The following is a 16494-nucleotide window of genomic DNA, read 5'->3' on the forward strand; positions in this document are numbered from 1 at the left end:
GAGGCTTTGGGCTGTCCCAAAGGCAGCAGGAGGTCAAAGTGTCTATAGATCTCTGACCAGATAGGTATCCATCTTTTCTGCAACAGTCCCAGCTTCTGATGAATGTTTCTACCGAAGAGCCTAGGGAACAGATCTCGGGAGCCAAAGCCATGACCACTCCATTCAGCCATCACCACATCCCCGTCGCTCTCATCATTCTCCCCAGTCATCTTTCCCTTCATGTCCTGCTCCACAGCGACCAGCCTGACCTTCCAACTACATGGATCCGAGGGGCCCGGCCCTACCCTTCCATGTTCTCTGTTGCCCTCAGAATGCCTCTCCAGGCCTGTTCTGTGCTGCCACCCCTGAATTCCCCCTTTTCAGTTCCAGGCTGGCTTCCTGGCCCCTTTCGTATGTGCTGCTCCCTCTGCCTGGCCGGTGCCCTGCTTTCTGGCACTACAGTCACCTCTCCACTCCTGGCTGGATGGGAGACAGGGACTCTGGTCTTCCGCTTCTCCACCTATCAGCCTGGAGCGCACAGCATGGTCTTTGCCAGGTCACTCACTGTGTCGCCCACTGCGTGCTCGGTTTGTCCTGCAGGTGAAAGTGCAAGGGAGAAACACACGTACTCAGAGAGCACTTCACAGGGAGCAGAGTGCCTGTCTCCTACATTGACGCACAGAGTCTTCACACATATTTCTGCTATTTTGGTTTTTCTGTCTTCTGGTTCTTAGTTTTTGTTTTTGAGACAGGGTCCAGGCTGGCCTCAAACTTAGAGCCTCAGCCTCCCAAGTGTTGGGCTTATAGGTGTGTGCCACCATCAGTGGCAATCTGTGGCATTTTGCTGTTCTGATTTGCAGATGAACAAACTAAACTTCTAAGACATGAAGCAATCCTTCAAGGTCATATAGAGGGATGTAAACTCTACCATGTTATAAGTGTTATAAGGCTCATACATAATACATGAGTGCTCCTGGAAATACATATAAAGATTTGTGTATTACTGTGCTATTTGAAATAGCAAAAACTAAAACCTATCTATATATCCATGAAAAAAAAAGTAACTTTTGTTTTTATGGTGCTGAGGATGGAAGCCAGGGCTTTTGCATGCTGGGCAGATGCTGTATCACTGAGCTATGCCTCGATACATAGGCTCAGTAAAAAGAATAGAGGGACAATTCCTTGTGTGTATGTGCATGCATGTGTGTGTCAGTGTATTCACACTCATGGCATGCTAGGGACTGACCCTGGAGCTTTATGCATGTGAAGCACACTTCACCACTGAGCTGTCCCTCCCTAGCCCCAGCAGCCGGGTACCCATCCAGGGGAGCACCAGCCAGCAGGTAAAAAGAATTCAGTGTATCTCCATGTGCTGACGTGGACCACGTGATATTCGTATCACAAAGTGCCTCATGAGCAGGCGTCGTGAGTACCTGTGTATGGAGGTTGTATAGCTCCAGAATAATTCTACCAAGAAGGAGATATGTCAGATGCCAGTAAGGATGACCCCACGAGGTGGGTAGAAGTTCTGGGCCTGGGAGAGGGCTTTTGGCTGTATCTGCACCTGTAGTTTATGATAAATATATTTGATTTGTTTTGTTTTGTTTTGGTGGAACCAGGGATTGAACTCAGGCCCTTGGGCTTGCCAGGGAAGCGCTTATTCCACTGAGCCATCTCCCTGGCCCCTCAATAAATATATTTGAAATGAACATTGCACAAACTGGAATGCAGGCATATCTGGGCAGTGGATTCCCTGCTGTTGGTTATATTTTTTCCTACGTTTAATACAGTTATAAAATTAAGAGTAGAAATAAATGATCCAATGTGGTGGTGAAGACTCTTCAGAAACTAGGGATCAGACAACCTCGCTTCCTCTCCCTGCCTCACAACAGGCTATGCCCTCTGTGCCTCTGTGGTCTTCCATCAGTCATTTGGGGCTTCTGGGCACCTGCTGTGTGCAAGGCCATTGTCTAAGTGTGAGTCACTCCCACACTCAGCTGGCAGCTGTTCCCTCTGCTTGGTCCACTTTTGTCCCTCATCAACTCAAACAGAATGACTTGTCAGATGTCTCAGTGGTAGACACCGTTGGTCTTTGCACAGAGTCCCCACTACTCAAGAGGCAGGAGGATCACTTGAGCCCAGGGGTTCATATTCAGCCTGGGCGATACAGTGAGGCCCTGACAGAAAGAAAAAGAAGGAAGCAGGGAGGGAGGGAAAAGGAACCTCTCCTTACTGTTTTTCCCATGCTTTAGGAGATTTTGATCCCAAATTGCATGTATTAAGCCATTATTAATTTATCCCACATTTTTTATTAATCAAAGACATTGATAGCTGCCCCTCTGAGCTTCTGATCTGTACATCCAACTGTGAGGGTACGTGGCTGACATGGCCCCAGCCGTAGGTGAAGGAACTCTGCAGCATGTGTGGTCTACCCAGTCTGCCGAGGGGCAGTGGAGATGTGAGTCCTGGAAGCTGCTGGCCTGCCCCAGGTGGATGCTGCTGCCCCAGATGCTCGTTGCCTGGGGACTGAGTTTCCATGCCAGGCTGCAGCATGAGGCCCACTGGGCTCACTGCAGATAGGTGTTGCATACCAGCCCCATGCAGAAAAGTGTGAGGTTCACGAAGTCCCGAAGCTGTCAACATGCGGCTCCCGCAGGCCCTGGCTGAAGACTGGCATGCCATCCCGCTGCTTGCTTGCCCCTGGTGCTGGCAAAGCATACCAGCTTATTCCCAGCCGGAGTGACAGCCTCTATCAGGTCCTAGATATCAGCACTCAAAGAGTATCAGCCAGGAGGGCACACTAGGCTGAATGGAGGACTATAAAGGCCAGCTTGGAAGGCAGGTGAGCCCACATCAGTGCCCCTGCCTGGACATGGGGAAACTGCCTCTGACCAAATGACCACCAGTGCACCTGGGAAGAGGAAGGGGATACAAGTGGGCCATGTGGGCTCTGTGGCCCTGCCTGCCACACACACACACACACACACACACACACACACACACACACACACACCCGTTGCTGCTCCTGGATGATGCTGCCAGACTGGCAGCTGCAACTGTTGAATTCTCCAATTTTCAATGGAGAATAATTCTCAAAGATGTCCCATCCTGTGAAAATGAAAACAAGCACTTACTACAAGTCTGCTGGGTGCCAGTTTTTAAAATTACATTGTTTGAGGCTGGATTTGCTCCAAAGGTGGCTTGGAGCAAGGATCTGGTTACAGGAAATGTCTGTGGGAGATGATCAGGGAAGCAAGTAGGATTTGGGGAGAAAGGACAGTGAAGGGGTGAGGCTGGCAGGTCACCCCTGGCAGCAGCTTACTGCCAGAAGGCTGCAGCGTGCTGTAGGATGATCCTACAAGAGACAAGAAAGCTGTGCATTTATCTACCGCACACCTAGCTCCCTCTCTGACCAAGGATCTGAACTCCTGGCTCTCCTGTGCCCCCTCAGTGGGCTCACTGGCAGCCAAAGCAGCCTCGGGCAGAGACAGAGCGATCCCTCCGTGCACATAGAAATGTCTTGCTGGGCCCCCAAGGTGGGCAGAGTGATAGAGGCAGCATGCAAGAGCCCACTACTCCATCACACTTTATGTTCAGGCACTTTATTGGAAAAGAGATGCTCAAGAGAGAAAATAGCTGGTGGAGAAAGCGGTGTTCTTGGATGAGGGTAGGGCAGGATCCTGTGTCCCTGTAGTGACCACTGAGCGAGCGAGCGAGCGAGTGGGTGGGTGTGGGCCTGGGGACTGTGGGCCAATTAACACTGCTCTGTCAGGCCGGGATGGTAGTTCCTGTCCTCTTGGGCTGCTCTGAGGGGCACAGGAGATTGTGTAAGGTAAGTGTTCGGCTCAATGCCTCACCCAAGGGAAACCTCAGCCTCTCCTCTACACCTTTCAGGGGAGGGGGTCATTACCAAGAAGCAAGACATCAGCCCCACTCAGTGATCGCCTGGATCTCCAAATGATGGATCTTTTCCTCCAGGGAATCCCTGCTGGCTCTGCTCACTAGCACCAAAGCCTGGCCCCATTTAACCCAAGGGAACAGAATAGGGAGAGAAGCACCTCCCACGTTACCCAGTGAAGAAGGTGCTCTCCCTGCCTTGCTCTCTGTCTGGCCCTCTCATCTAGCTGCCTACCTCACAGTGCGTACTGCACACTGCCCTTCCACCCCTCACACTTTGCCATCCATGCCCTCCTCCATTCTGGGTGCCTCCTGAGGCCCAGGCATCCAGAGCGGTTTCTCAGCAGTATTTGATGCTGTTGATGCCCTCCTTTCTGAGCCTGTTTCAATGGAGAATAACTCCTGCCTCCCTGACTATTCTGCCAACTAAATAGATTGTTCATTTAGGAGCCGGCAAACATTTCTGAACCCATTCTCAGCTGGTCTGGCGGTGTTCCAGTCTCATGGGGCTGCAGAAGTTCCTGCAGCAGGTATGCAAGGCCCAGCTCTCTGCCTGACATCTAGCGGACACTCAGTGAGTGCAGGTTTGTCTTTTCTTTTTGTCCTCAGGCCCGTATCCATAGCCAGACAGCAGGCAGACAGAGGGGTTTGGCCTGCTCTTTGCAGTCTCCACTGCCTTGGCTGCTTGTCTACAAGGCGCCCTGGCCACTCACCTTGCGCTCCTGGGTGAGCCTTCACGCAACCAGGAGACCCGGGAAGCTGGCTTGAAGCTTCTGCACCCACACCTCTTTTAGCTCAGCCAGGCCCCTTCTCAATAGAAGACCTGAGAGGGGGTGCTGCTTCCTTGGCTGGCATGGATGGCAGCCTGTGGGAGACCTAGGGCCCAGGTGGAGACAGGAGGGACCCTGGGTACTCTGTGAAGCAGCCCCTGCAGTCTGGGCCTCGGCTACCTCCTGCTCAGGCATCTGTAGGCACCACCATGCATCTGCACTCAGTCAGAGCCACTCCACAGAGGCAGAATTGGGAGATTCAGAGAGAGGAGAGGTCACATCCTGGCCCTGGAGGGTGCTATGAGGGACCAGCATGACAGGGCCACCTTGCGCTATCCAGGGATGCCACCCCAGCCTACCTGAAGCCTCCTTCCTTCACTTGCATTCAGCTTTCTGGTTTTCTCTTGGGCCATTCACCTATTCCTCTCCTTCTCCCCTTCCCCTCCTCTGTTATCTAAGGACCCCACACTACTCCCACTGTGTGGCCCTGTGGCTTCCTTGCAGGCTCCTGCAGAAGTTGGTGGCATAACATTCCTCTCACTACAGGCCAAGCCAGGCCCTGTGGATTGCACCCCAGTGCACACATATTGAGGTGGGGCTACTCCCTGCTGCCCCTTCCTCCTGGCCTCTGCCACAGGGCCCATATTGGTGGGAGATTACCCCATGTCCCCAGGGCCATTGTCGGGGAAATGCCATGGCTCCTGAGACCCAGCCAGGAGTCCCCAGGGTGGACTGGCCTCTCTGCTCCACCTTCTGCCATGCCTCTGTCAACCTGATCCTGAGTGGAATAGAGGGGCTGTCACACAGGCACATCCCTGTGCCCAGCAACCAGTCACAGATGCAGTATGAAGAGAAAACTGGCTTAGGGAGGAGCCCTGGCTATAGACATCGCCCCCAGAGACCCACGCAGAGGTGGGCAGAGACTGTGAGCTCTGTCCTCCCAGTGAGGGTGCAAGCACTGAGGAGCACACCCAGAGCCACACCCCAGCAGGAGCTGTGTGCCCACAGAAATACATGTCTGCACAGGGACAGTCACCTGATGCTTGGGTGCTCACACACCTGACGCTCAGCTGTGACTGGTGCTAGGAGCTGCGTGTGCTCTCGGGGGAGTCACTCCAACATCAGTGTCTATCCTGAGAGGGAAATAGACACATCAACAGCTGGAGCCACGCAGGCCTAGATGTGCACCCAAGACCCAGAGACACTGCGCACAGGGAAGCAGGCAGTGCTGGGGTAGCAGCACAGGACACAGCCACGCCCACAATAGCATCACACATAGAGACCAGGGACTTGTGCCTGATGTAGAGATGTTGAGGCAGCTGCAGGACACAGGTACACCCAGGACGGCACCGAATCAGGGGCACATGGCATCATTCCCATCCCTTGGGTTACCTTACTCCGTAAGTCTGAGAGCTGGTTCTCGGGGCTCAGCCCGCACATTGGCACACCACCAGGCACCCGGCACCCGGCACTCAAGGCTGACTGTCCTGTGGGTGGGCTGGGCACACCCTGATAACCCTGGCTGGTGGCATCTTTGCTCCTTCTCTCCCATCTCCCCTGTTGACCAGGGAAGCCATGCCAGAGTGCTGATGGGAGCCAGGCAGCAGAAGGCCCCACCCAGCAGTGGCTTCAAGGAGAGATGAGTTAAAATGAAACTTGCACGTGGTCTGTGTGGCTTTTGGAGTTCACAAGAATAAAACATAGGAAAAGGGGAAAACGTGCTTCCGAGCTTGCTATGAGGCTTCCGGGCTACAACCTGCCCGTCCTCTCAGTACCCGCTGGGCGGATGCCGTTCCCCATGTTTTATAGAGGAAGAGAATTGAGTCCAAAGAGGCAACATGACTGACCCAAAACCCACAGAACTAGTGACTCCAAGAGTTGTGATTTGACTACTGCATAAGACTGTGCTGCCTCTCTACTGCGCAGGGCATCCTAACCCCAAGATAATGGCATTCAGAGGTGGGTCTGTGGGGAAGCGATTAGTCCTGTGGGATTAGTGCTCTTATAAAAGAGACTCCATAGAGACCCTCACCCTTCCCACTGTGTGAGATCCAGCCAGGGGACGGCCCCTCCCTAGACACCCAAGCAGCCAGCTCTTTGTCTTAGACTTCTGGCCTCGTGACTCTGAGAAATAAATGTCTGTGGTTGCGAGGCAGCGAGGCCATACAGCGCTCTAGATGGCAGCCTCACAGACTGACAGCAGAGGTGAAAACAGGAAACCAGATAAACATGTGTCCCACTGGCATGGAGCTTGGTGTCTCTGAGTAGCCTCCTCTGTGCCTGGGGCCCATCACTGTGGGGAAAGGCGCTGTGCACCCTGAACCCTTCCATTCATCCATGGCTGCTGAGTGCTTAGGCTACGCGGGCTTAGGCAGTGGGCAATGGGATTGCAAATGTGCTCCAGGTTAAGCCCTGTGCAGAGCACTTAAAGACCAGTGACAGGGCATTGTCAGAAAGACCAGCCAGCCAGGGAGAAGTGATCCTGCAGATTAGAGTGGGGTCAGGACAGTACTCTCTCTGAGATGACAAGAATTGGTTTTGTTTTGTTTTTGCAGTGCTGAGGATTGAACACAGGGAGCACTGAGCTACGTTCTCAACCTTCTTCTTCTTTTAGTTTGAGACTGTCTTGGTTACTTTTTTCTCATTGTTGCAACAAAAATACCTGACACCCAAAATGAAGGAAGGAAAGGTTTATTTAGCCCACACTTTGTGGAGGTTTCAGTCCATACTTAGCTGGCTCCAAGGCAGAGTGCTGCATGGCAGAGGGCAGCAGTTCATGGCAGGACAAAATGGCAAAGAGCAAAGGGAGGGGCAGCAGCTGCCTCTCTAGGGAGCCTCTTCCCCCTTCCATTGTAATGCAAATTACCTGCCCCAGGACAGGTGCAGCATCCATACCCACAATAATCAATCACAAACTCCAGAAGCTGCCGGATGACTGCATGAGGCCTTGAGGGGATAACTAGATGCAAACTGTAACTGAGAAGGTCCTGCTAAGTTACCCAGGCTGCCCTTGAACTTGTGATCTTTCTGCTTCAGAATCTAGAGCAGCTGGGATTATAGGCAGGTGCCACCATCCCTGCCACAAGTGTTTTAACCATGAATACAGCCCATCAAGGAATGATGGGGCAGAAAGAGGGGCTACCCAGGCTGGGGGAACAGCCTGCACAGAAAAGTGAAGAAAGATCAGGTGGCTGGGACATGGGGCTCAAAATAAGAAAGTCTGATGACCCGGGAAGGTGTCTTGAGGAGACATGAATGCTGAGCAAAGGACTTTGGATTTTTATCCCAAGAAGAAGAGAAACAGGGCCCAATTAGCATTCTAGAAAGATTGGAGTGGAGGGTGCTTTAGGAGTGGGTGGAGAGAGGAGCACAGCCAGCAAGGAGGCAGCTGGAGCAGCGTAGGAGAGATGGCGAGTTTGGTTCAGCAGTCAATTGGGGGAAGGTGGGGCCGCACTCCAGTGTGGCCCATAGGTAGGAGGTGGAAGGAAAGGAAGTTGAAGCCAACTCCCATATTCCCAGCTCACTGCGGAATATATGTGTCACAACTGGAAATAGGAAATACCAGAGGACGAGCAAGTTAGGGGTTGACGGGCAGCGAGGTTCACTGGGGAACTGCTGATCTGGCGCAGACTGAGGGCCACTATAGCAGATCCCAGGCCTGGAAAGAAAGGTGTGATTGGAAAGCCCACAAAGTTCCAGGAAGAGACGCAGTTGTTCCAGGAGTGGGACTTGGGGATATCAATTCCAAGGAGTAGTTACAAAATGCACAAAACGATGACAGTCTTTTGGTATGGTCGCTCAGAAGATCCCCTGTCATGGTCCTGTCCTTGCCCATGGGCAATGGAGCCAGGCACAGGCAGAGGTCACCAAGTGCAGCTGAGAGTTGGTAGCTAAACTCTATGCTTCTTGTTCTCGTCAGGTGGGACAGTGGGGGACATAACCTCCTGGAAGCGCCTGCAGAACCTGCCCTTGAACAACTGCTTCTTCCCATCCACTCCTCAGATCGCCTCTCCAGCAGACCAAAGGTCACAGCAGCCTCATGCAGTAGAGCCCACCCAAGGACCATGGCTCCAGCCCTCTGGCGCCAGCCTGCTTGCTGTCAAGGCAAGAGCACCGTGGACTGAGATCTTCAGCATTCACCGAGCTACAGCAGGAGCTGGCTTGGCTCTATCTCCCTCTGTTTCACACAGTAGGACTTTAATAAAAAGCTGCCCCAGTTCAGCCTGTCTAGAGCAGCTGAACCTCTCCTTCCTGCTAACCAACCCGCAGATAAGCAAACCCCTTAGGCCTGAGCATTTCATTCCCAGTGCTTTGGCTGGACTCCTGCCAGGTGGCCTCCTCTGCTGGCAGCCACAGCTCCCCTGGGATGTCCTAACTAGCGGGTGGGGCGGAGAGGCCTGGTCTGTCAAGTGGACATCCTGCTTTCTCTAGGGTAGAGAGGAAGCACACCTTTGCTATGCCCTGAGCCGCACTGGCTAAGAAGACCCGCCCATTACAAAAAATAAAATAAGAAGAGCCGCCCACGATCTCGCTACATCCACACTGCAGACTGTGCTGGCCACTACCACTCCTGCTCCCTACTCAGGGCACTGGGCTCAGAGCCTGTGCGCATTCTCAGGACCCCATGTATGCATTTTCTCCAGTGCCCCCACCCCTGGCACAGGCACTGCATGGAGACTGAGTTTAAAGATGCATTTTGGGGGCTGGCCATGGTGCTGTGTAACCTTGGCACTCTAGAAGACTGAAGCAAGAGCTTCCAACTTAGGGTCCAGCCCAGGCAACTTAGTGTCTCAAAATAAAAAATAAAAGGGACTGGGGATGCAGCTCAGTGCAAAGGCTCTGGGTTCAATCCCCAGTACTGCTAAAAAAAAAAAAAAAAAAAAGGCCAACCAAATAACTCAGCAGATTAAAGCACCTGCAAGCAGGTGCAAAGGCCAGGGGTTGGATCCCCAGGGCCTGCCAGCCCAGCCCCTGGGGTGTGCTGAGATGGCAATTGAGACTGGGTGTGGTGGAACACGCCTGTAATCCCAGCACTTGGGAGGCTCTAAACAGGCGGACCACTACAAGTCTGATCTAGTAGTGAGACCCTGAACACCGTGTAGACCTTCCCTAGAATGAAAAATTTAAAAAAATGAACAGTGTGTTGGGCTGGATAGAGCCAAGAAAACATACCAGAGGAAGACAAAGGTCGCATTTCCTGTGAGCCTGGGCCCCGCAGGGCTGCAGTCCAGCTCCCCACTCCCAGCAGGGGGACAGCACACAGTGGCACCCAAGCAAGGAAGTGGAGCCAGAGGAGCATTCAGAGTTTGTGGCCTCAAGCCGTTATTGCACTGAGAGGTGCGCGGTGCAGTTCGAGTTTCCAGTTCGGTTGTTCATGAGAACTTTTCCTCCTCTGCTGTCACAACAACCTTCTCTCTCCCTCTGTGTGAATGCACACGTCTGGAAACAGCTTGTCCTGGATGGGCATGAATTGGTGGCTCCTGCTCCTCCCTCCAGGGTGAAGAGCGGGAAAGCCAGGAGCAAGTGCTTGCTGTGTGCTTCAGCATGAGCTACCTGCTCCCTCTCCCAGGGCCCTGCAGCAGGGCTGGAGGGATCCCCTGGGTGGAGGAGGAGCGGGACCCACAAGAGCTGTGCGACTTGTCCAAGGTCACCTGTCTTGTGAGAGGCTGGCCTGGGGTGCATCTGCCCTAACACTTAGGCCCTTTCTCGTGCCACTCAGTTTCCTTCCAGGCCCAGGCTGCGTCCATTCCACACACAGCGTGTCCAGTGCAGATCTCAGAGCGTGTCAACCTGGTGACACCAGAGCCGGCACCTTGGTGCAGAGCGGAGGAAGCACCTGGGGATCAACTTACTAATTCGAGGCTGATGAATTATTCACAGCACCATTAGCTTGGAGGCCCTCACGCTCCACCTCTCTTCCCCTGCTCAGACCCTCAGGTCCTGGCCCTCTCAGCTCTGCAACTCCTGGGGGACCCTTGGTGAGGAGATGCTGGCAGAGCTGGGGTCCCGTCTGCTGCTGGCAGTGGCCCTGCTGGGAGCAGGCCCTGCTGCCCAGGCCATGAAAGGTAGGTGCTCCTGGGGACCCCCAAAGGGCCCCAAGGGGGCCAGGCAGAGCCAGTCCTCCAGGGATGGCTGGGGAAGAACCCAGAAAGGGGAGGCTGGTGGATGAGTGGCTGGGTGGGGTGACTACGTCCGAGATGTGGACGGAGCTTGCTGAGCGCCCGCTGTTTGCTTCACACGCATCACTCAGTCTTCTCAGGGACGTCGAGGTGCGCATTCACCCCACCCTGTGTGCAGTCGGAGGAGCTGAGGGCCAGAGAGCTTAAGCAATGTGTCCAAGGCCACACAGTTACCCAGCGTGGTAAGAGTGGCCCAGAGAACTGTGAGAGGGTCACTGCAGGAGCCACTTCATCCTCCAAGAGCCTGCTGTGCTTCCTGGGCCGGCCAGTATGCCAGCTTCCCTTACCATGGCACTCAGTGCTCCTGGGCCCTGCCTTCCAGGCTATGTACATGACTCAGCCTCCATGCCCTGTTCCCCTTGGGCATCATAAGCTCTGGCAGGGGACTCACAACTCTTTCTGAGGATGCTTTGCCCTTGGGGACCTTAAGCCGTGCTGCTCCCCTGCCTGGAAAGGATTCCTCATTCCCATAGTTCCTAACCTGAGAACTTCTGGGTCATTCATCAAACTTAGATCAAATGTCACCTCCTCCAGGAAGCCTTCCACACTCAGCCTTCCTCGCTCAGCCCCAGAAGGCCCTGTCCCAGAAGGCTCTGTGCTGTGAGACCCTTTGTGACTCTGGAGTGATAGTAACTCGCTTTATGCAGGCGTGGGCAGGCCCCTGGCACTCAACAAACATTTCTGTAAGCTTGGAGGAGCCCAGAGAAGAAATGTACCTCAGCAGGCACCCATGGCTGGCCGAGACGGGATGGGCACCCACGTATCTCAGCCATACCTGGTGGCAGGAGGAGCAAGCTATTTCCAGCCACCAGAGCTTCAGTGCCGCAGAGTGGCCCTGGCATCACCATGCCTGGCTAAGCCCTGCTGGACAAGGTCTCCTCTCACACAGTGGCCTGGGCCACTGTCATGGCTTCTTCTGGAGAAGACAAGGACAGGCACCGTGTCCCTGCACCTGCCTGCCTTCGTGGCGTTGGCCCCGGCAGCACCCTTGTCACGGGTGCAGGGCAGAGACATGTGGAGCCTGCCATATCCTGCCATTCCCGCCCCCATTTTCCCCAATGAACAACCTCCTCATCCTTACTGCTCAGCCTGGGATGTCCCCTCCTCTGAATCTCACCCTTTCCTAATGCTGTCCCCACCAAGGTTGCTGTCCTCCCTCTGGATGCCTGAGCCCCGGACAAAGCACAACCACACGGTGTGGCTTTGTCTTGTTTGCCCCCCTGCAAGCTGCCTGTGACAGGACTGTCCTGAGACAGCCCCAACCTGGCACAGCACACATATGCCCATGTGTCTCTAGTAGTAGGCACAGGGTCTCTCTGTCTCCAAGTGCGTTCTTTAGGGGGCCTCCGGTTGCAAGTGACACAAGCCCAACGTGAATGAGTTATGTGGAAAGAAGGCTGGTTGACTCCTTGGCTCTGGAGCCTGGAGGTGGGGCTAGGGCAAAACTCGTGGCCCAGGGCCAGGTCTACTCTTCTGGGGCTCTTGCCATTTGCCAACCTTGCAGATGCCCTGCCCTGGCCCCAGGCTCCTGCTCCGGGTGAGGGAGAGGGAAGGGAAGGACTCCAGCGCCCTCCTGACATTCTGAGCAGGGCTGGGCTTGTGTGGGGCAGTCATTGTGGTGGCGTTGGGGAGGGGGGCAGGATTGCCCAGCTGCCCCCCTGGGCAGGAAGAGAGGGACCCCACAGAACAAGGGACAGACAGAGCCAGGTCTAAGAGAAGCTGCTGAGGTTGTCCTAGGTGCAGCAGAGGAGGGTGTGGTGACCAGCCAGATAAATAAATAAACAGAGTGTTCTAGGGTGATGAATAATGGAGAAAAATAGCAAGAGGAGGAGGAGAGAGTGTGGGGAGAGGGTTGCACTGTGAATGGGCGGTGAGGGGAAGGCAGTGCTGGCTACTTCTTAAATTTTTAATCCTGAGAAATTTCAAACATGTACACAGTAGAAGAAGATGTACACTAAAGCCCTTCGTCTCCATCAGCCCAGCCCGACGCTGACCTTGCGCCTGGCTGTATTCTTCTGCCCCACCCCGCTTCCATTTCTGGGGTGTGGAGGTGCATTTAAAGCTGATCTCAGATACCATGTTATTTCATCCATAAATACTTCAAGACATATCTGTAACTTGGAAAGGCTTAAAACTATACAATCCCAATACCACTATAATAGTATAGTAATTCATTACTTCCACCTAATACTCAGTTTGTGTTATTTTCTATTATTGGTATTAGTAGTAGTACCAGAAATTGAACTCAAGGCATTGTGCTTGCAAGGCAGGTACTGTGCCACTGAGTTACATCCCCAGCCCCTATTCCCTAAGTATTGTCCAAAGAAATCTTTTTACAGGGGATTTGCTCACCTCAGAATCCTTAGGGCCGGTGAGATAGTTTAGCAGACTAAGCACCTGCTTTGGCAAGCTCAGGGATCAGGGCAGAGACCAGGGTTTGATCCCTGGTCCAGCATGCTGTGCCGGCCCTGCCCCTGGGGCAGGCTGAGCCCGTAGTGCGATGGAGTCCGGGCATGGTGGCACACACCTGTAACCCCAGCGCTGGGGAGGCTGAAAGCAGGAGGATCACTATGAGTCCAAGCTGTATAGTGAGACCCTGTACCAAATACATAAAATGAAAAAAAAAGGAAAGAAAGCAAAAGGAGTCCACACATTGTGTTGGCTGATATTTGTTTCTTTTGTTGTAACAATTATGCCTCCCCATTCATATAATTTTTTTGAAGTACTGAATTATTTGTTATGGAATTTCTAACATTCTGTATTTGGTTAAATATGTCCTCATGTTGTAATTAAAAATGTTCCTCTTTCTCAGGGACAACCCACTCGGGCCCCCCCCTTCTGTCCCTATCTTGGACAGGAGCTTTCTTTCCCTCAATAAATATATTCTGTTCATTAAAAAAAATGTTCCTCTAGGCTAGGTGTTCCTTTAGTTCCAGTTACTCAGGAGGCTGAGGCAGGAGGGAGCCCAGGAGCTCCAATCCAACCTGGACAATTTAGTGAGATTTTTAGTGAAAAACCTCCACCCCCACTCCCTCTACACCACCACCTGCTCAAGGGCCAGGGATATGGCTGAGTGTAGAATGTTTGCCTGCCATATGTCAGGTCCTGGGGTTGATTCCTAGCACAAAAACCAAACGAGCAGGCAAACAAACTCCTAGTCTCTATTTCACTCTAACTTCTGCATAGATCAAGAGATTCATCAGATTCAGGTTCTTTCAATTTTGTTCAAGAAAACTTTATACTTGGGTTTTGTGTGTGTGTGTGTGTGTGTGTGTGTGTGTGTATGTGTTACATATTGTGCAGCAGTCCACTGTGACGATAGGGCTTCTCAGTGGTGAGCTCACAATTTGGAAGCTATTAGTCCAATCCATCCATTCTAAAGTTCTCTACTAAGTTAATGTTTGACTTTTTCTTTTTGGGCAGAACCAGGGATTGAACTCAGGCCCTTGCACTTGCCAGGCAAGTGCTTATTCTACTGAGCCATCTCCCCAGCCCTTGTTTGACTTTTTCTTTCCATCCTGGTGACTGAACTCAGAGCTCTGCACAAAGCTACATTTCCAGCCCTTTCGGTTTTGAAGTAGAGTCTCAGTCATGAATGCTGGACTCAATCTTTCAATCTTCTCGCCTCAGCATTCCAATGATCTTGTTCTCTCTCTCTCTCTCTCTCTCTCTCTCTCTCTCTCTCTCTCTCTCTCTCTGTCATTGGAAATCTAACTTATCTAATTTGGTGCTGTGTAAGCTCTTTATCAACTGAGCTACATTCTAGGCCCTAGTAGTTTTTAAGTATACAAGTTTTCAGCTTGGCATGCTGGTGTATACCTGGAGTTCCAAGTATCTGGCAGGCTGAGGCAGGAGGATCACTGAAGCTCACAAGTTTGGGTCAAGCCTGGACAACATAGTGAGACCCATTTCAACACACACACACACACACACACACACACACACACACACACACAAATTGTAATACATTTAGCCAAGTTGAAAGAACTTTGTAGAGAATTCTTTTGTATTCCACTACCTAGGTTTCACAGTGATTAGAATAGACACTAAAAGGCTAGGGAGACAGCTCAGCAGTCTAAGCACCTGCCTGACAAGCACAAGGACTTGCGTTCAATCCCCAGTACCGCATGCCATGTTGGCCCATGCTGGGGAGGCTGAGACAGGAGGATCACTATGAGTCTGAACTGTGTATAAGATCCTGTATCAAATAAATATATTTTAAAAAAATAAAATAAAATTTAGAACAGACACTAAAGACGTGATCTATATCCAGTATTTCATTATGGTTTGCAAAATTATAATTTTTCAGTGCTGCAGTTATTTCTGCAGTCTTCTATAAATAATAAGTTTTTTTTTCTCACCAGCAATTTGGTATTGAAAAATCCAATCCATACTGGAATGCAAGATAGATGCTTGATTTCTTTCCCTTTCTAGTTATCAATTTTCATAAAAATGAATTAGTGCCCCAGCAATCACTAAAAAAAAGCCTTTTTAATTTCTCCTGAGTTACATTACAAATTCATGAGCTTTTATATATTTGATGTGTTTCAGCTCCCTGCAATCATTATTGCTCTGTGACACGTGGGTTGTACCTTCCTCAGTCCTCAGGCTGGTCCCTGTGTCCTCTGATGTGCTCCCAGCAGCCTGTGACAGCCTCTTTGCCGTCCAGCATGATGACTTTCCAAGCGTGCTGCGAGTGTTCCCCAGGGCCAGCCATTTCCCTAAGGAGTCCTGCCCTACTTGGGCAGAATAATCCTAATCTGAGGCTCAGGGCTACCCAATGGTACTGAACCATCATTGCTTCTTGGTTTGTTTAGTAAACAGAGAAAGGAAATACATTATATTAAGGATCATACAAGAAATTTTTTGTTTGTTTGTTTTATTTTGTTTCAGTGCTGAGGATTGAATCCAAGGCCTCTACACTGAGGTTTTTTTGTTTTGTTTTACATCGCACTGTGTAGTTCAGGCTGGCCTTGAACTCACTTCGGAGCCTAGGTTTACTCAAACTCTCAGCATTCCTCCTATCTCAGCCCCCTGAGTGCTGAGACTATGAATGAGCATCCCCACACCTGGCTGAGCTGCGTTATTTTGAGATAAGTTCTCGCTAAATCATTGACTGCCCAGTGATTTTGTTTGTTTATTTGGTATAGGGTCTCACTACACAGCATGGACTTGTAGTGATCCTCCTGTCACAGCCTCCTCAGCGCTGGGATCACAGGCGTGTGCCACCACACCTGGTTTTGGTGGCCGCACAGTTTGCTGTACCAAGGATCAAACACAGGTCTTTGTGCTTGCCAGGCAGGCACTTAGACTGCTAAGCTATCTCCCAAGACTGCTTAAGTTCTTTTTGTGGCTGGCTTTTTCCTTAGGATTATACAGTACTGGGAATATACAGCCAAAATACAGTTGCCCCAAATCACTTGAAACCATTTTGCCCTGTGACCATCTCCAAGTTGATACATAGTAATATTTATTTGCTTTATATTGGATACTTAAGGTTACATTAACCTTTTTATCTTTTAACATTGCATCAATTATTTTCTGATTTTTTTTTAATTTTATTTATTTAATTAATTTATTTATTTTGTGTGTGTGTATGTGTGGCCAGCTCAGCCCACCAGGGGGCGGGGCTGGCTGGCATGTGGTGCTGGGGGATTGAACTGCGGTCC

General features: G+C 51.6%; 2 protein-coding genes across 3 annotated transcripts in view; both read left to right on the forward strand.

Annotated features, from left to right (window-relative positions):
* LOC101586851 (NADH-cytochrome b5 reductase-like) overlaps positions 1-8923 on the forward strand; it is a 29801-nt gene extending 20878 nt beyond the window's left edge. Inside the window, exons 8-9 of one of the 2 annotated variants that reach the window (XM_023702657.1) lie at positions 840-892; positions 8566-8923. In XM_023702657.1, the coding sequence (XP_023558425.1) occupies positions 840-860 (21 nt within the window). In that variant the 3' untranslated portion in view covers positions 861-892; positions 8566-8923. Of the gene's footprint in view, positions 1-839; positions 1558-8565 lie in introns of those variants that run through there. The other variant, XM_023702656.1, reaches the window with a different exon arrangement.
* A 1709-nt stretch (positions 8924-10632) lies between these two features.
* Positions 10633-16494, forward strand: part of Cdcp2 (CUB domain containing protein 2) — an 18344-nt gene continuing 12482 nt past the window's right edge. Inside the window, exon 1 of the mRNA XM_004642557.1 lies at positions 10633-10711. Within this exon, the coding sequence (XP_004642614.1) occupies positions 10633-10711 (79 nt within the window). The remainder of the gene's footprint in view (positions 10712-16494) is intronic.

This window comes from Octodon degus, unplaced genomic scaffold (assembly GCF_000260255.1).
Source record: "Octodon degus isolate 3935 unplaced genomic scaffold, OctDeg1.0 scaffold00156, whole genome shotgun sequence".
NCBI lineage: Eukaryota > Metazoa > Chordata > Mammalia > Rodentia > Octodontidae > Octodon > Octodon degus.